Here is an 11,146-nt window from a genome sequence, read left to right on the forward strand (position 1 = left end):
TAAATCATTTGTTTTTATTTTGTTAATTCTGATGTTTGCTTTACACTTACACTTGTATTAATATACTAATATAAATATTTCCTATGAACAAATCGATAGAACGCCGGCATCATAGTGCGACAGAAATTCCTGATAACAGAACGCCTGAACCCGGCAACTTTGAGAGTATTCCTCTGAGAAATATTGTTACAAGAGATGAAGGGAGCGACAGAACATCAGATGATGATCAAGTAAGATATTTTATAGACTTTTGTTGACTTCATGTGAGATATAAAATGTTACCTTTCCATATATTTAATGGAAAATTAGGTTTCACGCCAAAACCTTTAATGTATTTCCAACATGCTGCACAACACATAAGTTAAAACAATTAAGCTATTTGAATCAAAGGAATTCGTTTAATCAAAGAAACAAACAGGATCAGACGGTATTTCAGTTTTGTTTATCAAATTTAAATGTCTTTTTGTATATATTTATAATTAAAACTGATTTGATCTTTTCAAAACACCCTTTTTAATCTGCTACATATCCACTATACATTGCAAAGCATAATATGCTGTGCATAAATACGCCAGTGTCCGCTGTGTATTACATTTCAGACATCTGATCCTTACACTAACCTCGATGTAAAGAAGATGTTGCAAACGTACTGAAACCTGGAAAGTTTGTAAATAGTCTAGTAACCTCTTTTCATTATATTTCAGACATCCCATGATTATACAAATCTCGATGTTAGAAGGAAGTCAGAAACGTACATGAAACCTGGAAAGTTTATATTTGAATTTCCTCGCGACCGCTTGCATATCACAGAAAGCCTACGGACTAGTAGATTATATCGCATTGGCAAAGCCATAGCTTGGTTTATTGATGACAAAGATGGACCAAGTGATGTTGTGATCAAAACTGAGATCGGTAAGAAATGAGTAAATTTTAGGTACAACATTTTTAGAACGTGATGTTCGAAAATCGATAATATTGTGTTTCTGCACAATATCATTTTTAATTAATACATTTTATTATGGATACGTTCGCACAGAGTCAACAGATCCTGAGATTCGCACTGCCATGTTACAGGAAATAAGACTGATCAAGAAAATTTCTAATGACGAAAATATAATAAAATGTTGGGATATTGCACTAAGGACGGTAAGAGTATTATCTTACATATTCAAAAAAGACTTTCATTTGGTCAAGAAAAGGAATATTAGAACATGTAGACTATATTGAAGATTAAGATGTATACGGACATAAATCACGTTATTTTTTCATTACCGTATCATATACCATTTTACTACAATTTAACAACTAAAAAGGTCGAAATTAGGGCGTTTTGGATAAACGTTACCCACAGTATTGAGCGATCGCGAGAAGACTGTGAACGCGTTCATCACGTCCCCTTTGCGCACAGAAATACATTTCAACCCGTGCAGTGCAGTTCATGTGGTAGATATTTTTTATCAGTCCATCATCCAACGGGCGTTAGCCCAATTGCGGGAGTTATACACATAACCCACTAATCTCCAATGGAGCACCGAGGAGATAAAGTGCCTTGCTCAGGGGCACAACATCGTGATAGAGTCTTGAACTCACAGTCCTCCGACAGTGAGCCCATTACTCTGGACCTACCGGGTCTTGAACCAAATCTCGAATTCAACATCCTCTGATAATTAGTCAGTTACCCTAACCACTGGTCCACTGATATTGTTGGTCAGCGGCATGAGTTTTACGCAAATTCTGATGTTTCGCATTTACAGAGTGAAGAACGAAATGTTTCGAAGTCTATTTTTTTGTACAAAATGTAAAATATTATCTTGTTTTCCCCCTTGTTGACATAAAGGTGTTATGAGCTCAAAGCTCAAATAGCGTCCAATAACACCTAAGGTTATTGTACTCTGCGTCTAAGCTATTGGACTCCGTGTCCTCCGCTACCGAAACTTGATACTGTATGACGAAAGACGCGAGTGTGTAATGATATAAGGTTATTCACAAAGTACCGGGGTTTATGCCGAGTACGTAGTGCAGCGGAGGTATTGTCCTCGATGCTACGCGTCTCGGACAATACCGAAGCGAGGACATAAATCTCGTTTTGTGAATAATCATATTATTATACACCTTTTTAGCCAAATTTTACAAGGAATAGGTCAAAATTCAAGCGTTTTTGGGATGCCCGTTGTGCACTGCAACGAACTCTCGTGAGCAGACTGGGAACTGACACAGCGCGTCCGCTAAGCACACAGAACGAAATTTCAACCCGCGCAGCACAGTGCTTGAGGTAGAAATTGTAGGTCAGCAGCGTCACTTCACTCAAGTTCAAGGTTTCAAATTAACCAATATTCATTTCGTGAAGTACTGAATATTTTTAAAATTTAAATCATCCTTCAATTTTCTGCACGTTGACTTAAAGATGTTTCGAGGTCAAAGGTCAAATAGCGTCCAATAACACCTTAAGTTATTGTACTCCACATCAAAGTTATTGGACTCCTCTGATACCAAACTTACTGTACGATGAAACTCCCTATATGTTACAGACGCAGGTGTATAGTAACATTTATTATTTAGGTCCTAAGACTTATATCATGGAGTATGCATCGTATGGTAATTTGAAGACTTACCTGAAAGATAATCGTCAGCATTTTACACCTGGTAAACACGAGTCTGCCAGGAGACAAATGCTGGGATTTGCTACAGACGTCGCTAGTGGGATGAAACATCTACAAAGAAACAAGGTAATGGCATGAGGCCATGTTTTGTTTGTGTTTTGTGAAGTATCATGACCGACATGTTATATATTGAAACGCGAATCGACTAATAAGAGAGAAACGCCCATGTTTATTACATGCCTCGAGGTGAATGCAAATCAGTGCATTGATTTGAATAGGAACATCCTGGATGTTAGCGGGCCGGTGAACGATATACTACACACCAGTGCTAACCAAATAACCTGAAGAGAGTGAAACGTGCAAACGGCGGATCATTTTTGGTTTGCAAATCTTGACTTCACCAGTATTGTTTCTAAAAGTCCTACCTAAATATGAAATCCTTGATGAGAACACCTTAATAACTTAATTAAAGGTTCATCATTTTCTGACTGATATTGTTTGACCCGATTTTTGTTTTTTTCCTATGGTAGATTGTACATCGATACCTGGCAGCCAAACATGTGTTGGTGTGTGAAGGAGGTGTCTGCAAGATATCTAACTTCAGTTACACCACCGGTGTGATGAGTGACAAAGCGTTTTTCGATACCAATACAGTAGGCATTTCTTTCTTTCTTTCTTTTCCTTTCTTTCTTTCTTTCTTTCTTTCTTTCTTTCTTTCTTTCTTTCTTTCTTTCTTTCTTTCTTTCTTTCTTTCCGTTTTTCTTTCTTTCTTTCTTTCTTTCTTTTTTTTTTCTTTTTTTCTTTCGTTTTGTTTTTTCTTTCTTTTTCCTTCTTTCTTTTTTTCTCTTCTTTTCTTTCTTTCTTTTATTTTTCTTTATTTATATTTTTATTTTATTTATTCACTCATCCAGTTATTAGTTACCTATTAACTTGAATGTAGTAGCTGAAATACTTAAATGCACCATATTTAATTCGAAAATGTATGAAATTTGTTCATCACATCTATCTATTATAATATATTATAATCATTATTAATATTATCGTTCATCATCTTATTTGACGTATTCTTTTTTGTGTTCGAGAAACGTCACCCTACGGGCGTTTTATTGACAGAGCATTTGCAAATGACCGTTTTGTGACTAAATATTGAATGACTCAATACTAGACGATGAAGACGCTTAGTGTGATTTGTCCCAATCGAAGTAATGAAAAAAATTATGGTGTCAAGCAGAAAATGTAGTGGATAAAATAATTATTTCGTCAAAGAGACTAAACAGCGTGTGCGCATATATCTTTATTATTAGACACACAACTTTCCTCTGAAGGGAAGAAAAGCGTTACAAAAACAAATTAGGGCGTTACTCAAAAGAAACAAAAACAGTGTTTCAAAGTAATGATAAGGGAAAAAATATAAGTAATTGTCTGCATCAAGTTTTCTTTCTTTCTTTCTTTCTTTCTTTCTTTCTTTCTTTCTTTCTTTCTTTCTTTCTTTCTTTCTTTCTTTCTTTCTTTCTTTCTTTCTTTCTTTCTTTCTTTCTTTCTTTCTTTCTTTCTTTCTTTCTTTCTTTCTTTCTTTCATGTAGACAATTCCATACCAGTGGATGGCACCGGAAACGTTAATGAATAAAACGTTCACGCTTGAGACAGATGTGTGGTCGTTTGGCATCGTTGTTTGGGAGATATTTTCTCTTGGTAATAATCAATTACAGAAATGATGTTCTTGCATTCCGAATGTGGATGTTTTTCATAAGTCTGATGTGTCGTGAGAATCGGTCGGTAGAAATTAAGCACAGCTTGGCATTGCACTGCATACAATTGTATGAGTAGGATATTCTGCCGACATTGTGTGTAAAATATTCTGATATTGGTTGTTACAAAATATTTTCACAAAATTTACTCCAATTTGTTTGGTAAAGCTTAAGAGTCATGTTATTGTTCAATACCATGTTATAGCAAATCAACGTTGTGAAACACTTGGTTTCAAAGGCCATTCATTTGATCAAAAAGAGTAAGAGGTACACCTATTAAGAAAAGTAAAATCATTGCGACCTTTCATTCTCTTCGCATAAGTGTTGTTACCCACATGCTCACTTGATCCTTGGGGAACTTTATGACGGCAAGAATAAGGACATAAATCTCTCGCAAGTTCTCTTTTACTGTAGGTCGGTGTCCTTACAAAAATACACCGCAATGTGAGCTCATATCATTGTTGGAGAAAGGACATCGTATGGTGAGCCCGGACTGCTGTGAAGACAACATGTAAGAAATTAAAATACCAATCATTTTGATTTCATTCGTATGTTTATGCATGACAAATAATGTCTCCATTAAACATTGACATTATGCCCATTATTCAAACAGATACGAAATGATGTTGTCATGTTGGAAATGGCGTCCAAGTTTACGCCCATCCCTGCAATCCATGCACCAGGAGTTGAGGAACTTAAGAGACAATTGCAAGGTGTGGTAACTGTATTAATTATCGTTGTAATGGCAGATTAGACATTAACATATATAATGCATGGGAATATATGTTGGTGAATTATATTAGCATTATAGGAAAAAGTCATCACTGCAACGGTTTGGACAATAATGACGATGACGAAACTATAATGGTAATGTTGTCGGTGTTGTTGTTTTTTACTATTTCTTAGTTTTGCCATAATTTTCTTTTTATCCTTTTTAGACAGTAAGGATCACAAACTGTTGAAACTTTTGACAGGAGAATAACATCGCAGGAATGTTTTTGTTTCAGGATTACAAAGACGCTATTGGCAAAATAACGGCAAGCAAAACGAAAGATGCTAAATGTGAATAGTTTCTTGCAAGTTAATTTAGAAGTATCTCATAAGTTTAAACCAAGATAGTTTGTCCAATTACTGCAAAATGTTTACTCGGTTGAGTTTTTCCCGCTTTATACATGTCGCAAGAATCATTGCCCATGTTCTATGATATTTGTATCGAGTTTGAACTCACACCGTACGTGTTCAGGTATTAAGTAGATAATCGACCAAAACGAACAAAACCAGTACAGCAAATAGTAATAACGCAAAATCTGAACCACGTAATTACACTACTAGTCGATTGATTTTAAATCAGCTGCTGCTTATCATGTATACACACGATGATTCCTAACAAATTGCAGAGATTGTTATACATGTTAATGATTTTGTGAAAAAGAGAGACGTAAAAAGAAAAGAGTTCCATTGCAAACGACAAATAAGGTTATCTAAGAAGCCTACCTTGTCTATGTAGATGTGACATTTAGACAATACGCAACCTTTTAAATAAAGGATAAGCAGATGTTTATCTTGTCTTATGATTGTGATTCGCAATGGTCACTAAATTACCATGTTGTTTTGTAATGTTCGGGGATACTGTCATGTGAAGCGTACTAGTGGATACCTGCTACCAAATACCTAGCTGTACTATACCGTCTATCAGCTGTCCAGGAGTGTCATCAGCCTTCCATTTTCGTTATCTCCAGTCTCTAACATTATTAAAGCAATTAAATACATTAAAGAACACATCGGTAAGAAATTCTCTGCCATGGATACTTGGCTAGAATATAAATACATCGTTCACAATAGTTACTTTACACCATTTTCAGTACATTTGCTAGCAGAAAACCTTAGAAGTACGGGGCAGGATAACGTCGAAGTATTTCATTGATAACATATTAAATATTCATTCGTCTCCACCGCTCAATCAGACAAACTGATCAAGCGTTGTTTTTTTGTAGAACTTCTAGGTAATACAAAAGACACTATCAATTGGTTTAGCAATCTTGTTATTTCTTTTAAAAAAGATATTGAAATTAGCTATTTGCTATTATGATAAACAATTGTGCGATATTGAAAGAAATTGTTTTCTCAACATTTAAGCAACCAAGTTCTACTGCACATATTTAATTTACTTTTAAGCTTGCTATGAGGGAGTATCTGCTTCATATTAAAAAGTAAAATTATTGGTCACTTAAAATGTAACCTTCCCGTTAGTGCTGTAGCGTTTGCTTTTTTGTATTACTTTTTAGAATAATGGTATATTTTATCGCCCATACAACGACTCTTTCTACTTAGGTCGTATAGCTACTTCATATACGTATGACATTACTGACTATAACTTCACCGTTTGAATTTAATTGTTTTTTTTTTTGGATGACTTTTATGGTATATTCGATCCTAAACATGTATATGGAAAATTCGCTGTTGTACGCTAGAAAATATAAACCTTCAAATTTGTCTGTCATTTCATTTTTATTCTATTATCGTGTTATTGTTTTGACTGTTCTATATTTTACTCCAACCTTCTGTTCATCGCTTTGTACTGATCTTGTTTAGATGATTTCCACTGTTTTATAAACCTGATTATCTGTAGACTCTTTTTATTGAGTAAAACGGATAAGTTATAATAAATGAATGAAATTAAATGAAGAATGTAATTTAATGTATATGATCATATCAAGTTAGCAAAACATTTAAAAACGATACTTACTATAATATAGAAATAACGGGACGCGCTGACCATTAACTTTTGTTTATGGGCAAGGGCGAGAAGAAAGCCAAAAATTAACGGGCGAGGCTTAGCGAGTCAGTTAATTTTGGCTTTCCTGTCGCCCGCGCCCATAAGTAAACGTTAATTGTCAGCGCGGAGTCTGATATTTCAATTATATTATCAACAAACCCCCGAAACCGTCAAAATTTACGAACATTTCCCACGCGAAAGACGACGGGGTCCCAGAACTTGTCAAAGAGTAGTTCGCGCGCTGTAAAAATTTTGCAAATCCGGAGATTTTTTATAAAAGCGTCGAAACTTGGGCCAAAGGTGTTCAATTTTATTTTGTGATTGATTATGATCTTTGTACAATTTACAATTTACCCGTAAATTTACAATGTTTACGATATCATTCATATACATTGGCCAATAAACAAACCATTATTGCGTATTTGTGGTTGGTCACATGGTTCAGCTCGACCAATCAAAATGCGACGGACAGGGCATGGTAATATATTATATAACGATGCCTATCCATTGCGTTTTAATTGGCCTAGCTGAACCACGTGACTGCCCACAAATACACAGTAATGGTTTGGTTTCATGCCCGTGAATATGAGTAATATCGTAAACATGGTAACTTTACAGCTAAAACGAAAATTGTGATTTGTACAAAGATCATAATCAACCAAAATATAAAATGGAGCATTTGTGGGCCTAGTTTAGACGCAATTTTTTGCAGCGCGCACTACTCGCTGACAGATTCTGCCGCCCGGTTTTCGTTTGCACGAGAAATGTTCGTAAATTGTGACGATTTTTCGGGGTTCCTTGATAATATAATTGAAAAAACAGACTCCGCACTGACCATTAACGTTTATTTGTGGGCGCGGCAAGCCGAGCCCGTTAATTTTTGGCTTTCCTCTCGCCCTTGCCAATAAATAAACGTTAATGGTCAACGCATCGCCCGTTATTTCTATAATAAATTCAAAATTCTAAAACAGTGATGGTAAATGGCGGAACTGTAAAATCTACACTTTGTGCACAACGAATATGGAGAGATGGAGAGACAGAGACAGAGAGAGAGACAGAGAGAGACAGACAGACAGATAGACAGACAGAGTGTGTGCGTGTCTGTGTGTAAGGGAGACAGACAGATAGATAGACATGCATGTTGTCAACGATTTATGATCGGCGACGTGAGATACTCACATCGTTAGACAAGATCATTTGTAACATTTGTGATGCTGCAGGTTTTCAATGTCTCGTATCGCCAATTGCATAAATGACACTCATGCTTATTCGACACAGGATCAGGCGATATTGGGTATTATATCATACTAGTATATTGATGGCGCAAATACAGCGATCTGAGTGGTCGAGACGCAAAAAAAACCGTGATATATTGGCGATATACCACGGCTAGCATACGCGCGAGCTCTCAGTTTGAGCAAAAATCCCTTTTTTGACGTTCCAAGCCAGAATTTCAATGTACTGTTAAGATATAATAGCAATAAATCACACCAAGCGACGGTATACCACTCGATTTTGACTAGTTCACTCCATCACTCCATATACGCACTCGCTATAGCTCGTGCACATATGTCGTGAACTGGTCAACAACTCGTGGTATACTATCGCTGGGTGTTCATTATTGCTTAGGCCGCGTTCAAGAAATATGGTGGGGGGGGGGCTGGAGGAATTCAGGGGGGAATTTGATAATTTTTGGGGTAGTCGAAGGGGGACTTGAAAGTTTTGCTCTGCCTATAGAGGGGGACCTGAACAAATTTTGACTCCTAACATTTTGATGTCATCCAATGGTTCTAAGGTTAGTAATAATTAAACAAAATCTAGAACAGTTTTGTCACATTTTATGTCTTTAATCTCAAAAAATCTAAAAATGTTTGAATGCCATTAAATTTTCATAAAACAAAGTGACCTTGTTAAGGGGTCTGAGATGCAACTTTTGATAATTTTTCAATATTTCTATGCAATGTATCAAACACAGTTTCTTGGTGTCTCTCTAGAGCAGGCTGACAAACACAATATTCAGTTTGTCAGCAAAGCCCGTTTGTCTACATATTGGTGATGTGATAATTGAATGATACAGATGCACGGTACACGTAGGCTGTGTTGGCAAGCTGAATACTTGACAGCTCAACATGCTGTACGGAGTAGAACAAGAAAGCAACTGTATAAAACTGAACAAAAATATTGTCAAAATAAAAAGTTAATACAACTACGGCCCTGCTACTACATACTGGCAGTGACAGTGATACATGTAGCTCTGACTCTGATGTAGTTTAAGAGGAGTTTCGGTCATAGGACGCTCAATTGACAGTGAAACATACATCTACTTGTACACAAGATCCAGCCAGAGAGCAACACATAGAAGGCTAGGGGACTAACAGTTACCATGTTTTTTAGAATTCTGGCATATGAGAACAATCAAATATTAGAGAAAAAAGATTGTGTCACCATACTTTATCTTATACAAATGTACGATGAAAAATCAGTTTTTCTAAAATCAATTAAAATCAATTTATAAACCGTTCATTTCAAGTTCGTGCAGTGAATGAAATTTTCACATCTCATTGTACAATAACACAAAAGTAAAACTTTGAATGGTAAAGACTCTAATTTAAATGGAAAAATGTGTGACTATATTAAATGAATCAATTTAAGAACTTGTCCTAGGTATATGGCTCTACAATCTGCTGATAAGAGGTAGTGTTGAACATCTGTATGCAGAACGACACATTACATGTTTATTTTTACTCTGCGTGTATTCCTAATAAATATCCGGTATATGGTAATTGGGGGGACTTGAAATTTTTGAGGTATTGAGGGGGGACTTGAAAATTTTTGAGGGTATGAAGGTTGATCTGAAAAAAAAAATCAATCGCGATTTCTCCAGCCCCTCACCATTTGTTTTTGAACGCGGCCTTAAATAACCTCTAAATATGATATGATATGAATTATACGGCTAGTTTTCAACCGGGTTCGAACCCACAACATACGGCAGGATAGAAAATACGGCTAGTTTTCAACCGGGTTCGAACCCACAACATACGTTGTGACGTTGTGAAATGACGTTATATTGAGGTTATCACCAAATATCGTCTATTCCTATGTCGTATAAGCATGAGTGTCATTTGTGCTGTGTCAGAAACCAGACGAAGTCTACTGTCTGAGGCAGCACAAATGACACTCATTATTGCAGATACGACGCGAGGAACAGTCGACATTTGGTAATAACAGATTTATCATCCCCAGAATTTTACTTATGATTAAAAAAATATAAATTTTGAGGATATACTTTTATTACGCCATCCGCATAAATATTGAATTTATTGTGCGAACGATACGAAGAAGTCAACATCACGATCAACATTGCGATGAATCGTCCAAAATTCACTGAAATCTAAGAGAAATAACACTGCGATTAAAAATATGGCTGGATGTTCTGTAATGTGATATCAAAAGATACACTGTAAGGAATTTTATCTATGCAAACGTCACCCTACAGCGCCATCTGTGGCATTGGTCACAGTTGTCCCAGTTCTGTCCTCTTTTTCACGAGCACGTCCGCCAGACAACATGGCCTTTAACCGGCTCTACCCTTGGTCAGTTTTAACATCACCCGCCTCCTCCCCACACCACCTCAGACGGCCTGTAGCCAAATTCCATACTTTGTATGAAATTATATGATATAATGTGGTTATGTGATACGTGGTTTTTACAGAGTGTCTTCGAAAATTAACACCTAGCGACAATCTTGTGATAAACAAGGCATTTATAGAGTGAACGACTTTTCCGTAATTTCTTTTTAGGATTTTATTTTTTGCATGATTTTGTAAAAAAAAAAGAATTTTCTTGTGACCGTTTTTAAATCCCGGAATCATCAATTTGAGAACAGTTCCGGTTCATCCTCAATCAAGTGATAACTATGCGGCCCACAACGTCATCAACAAGTTACCATTCGATCATTGAAGCCAACGATCTTTGATATACGAGGCAGTAAGCAAAATAATATGTATTTGTCATGTTGTTAT

The 11,146-nt window shown here is 36.1% G+C and overlaps 2 protein-coding genes across 2 annotated transcripts in view; both read left to right on the forward strand.

Moving 5' to 3' along the window:
• The window catches only part of LOC139128791 (leucine-rich repeats and immunoglobulin-like domains protein 1), an 87,867-nt gene that overhangs the window by 51,716 nt on the left and 25,005 nt on the right, over positions 1-11,146 (forward strand). The window lies entirely within an intron of this gene.
• Positions 715-6,357, forward strand: LOC139128798 (fibroblast growth factor receptor 2-like). Its single transcript, XM_070694507.1, has 8 exons — positions 715-912; positions 1,037-1,146; positions 2,560-2,726; positions 3,131-3,253; positions 4,184-4,292; positions 4,763-4,859; positions 4,962-5,061; positions 5,356-6,357. The coding sequence occupies exons 2-8, from the start codon at positions 1,122-1,124 to the stop codon at positions 5,416-5,418; spliced, it is 684 nt and encodes a 227-aa protein (XP_070550608.1). The 5' UTR covers positions 715-912; positions 1,037-1,121; the 3' UTR covers positions 5,419-6,357.

This window comes from Ptychodera flava, unplaced genomic scaffold, assembly GCF_041260155.1.
Source record: "Ptychodera flava strain L36383 unplaced genomic scaffold, AS_Pfla_20210202 Scaffold_70__1_contigs__length_633064_pilon, whole genome shotgun sequence".
Taxonomy (NCBI): domain Eukaryota; kingdom Metazoa; phylum Hemichordata; class Enteropneusta; family Ptychoderidae; genus Ptychodera; species Ptychodera flava.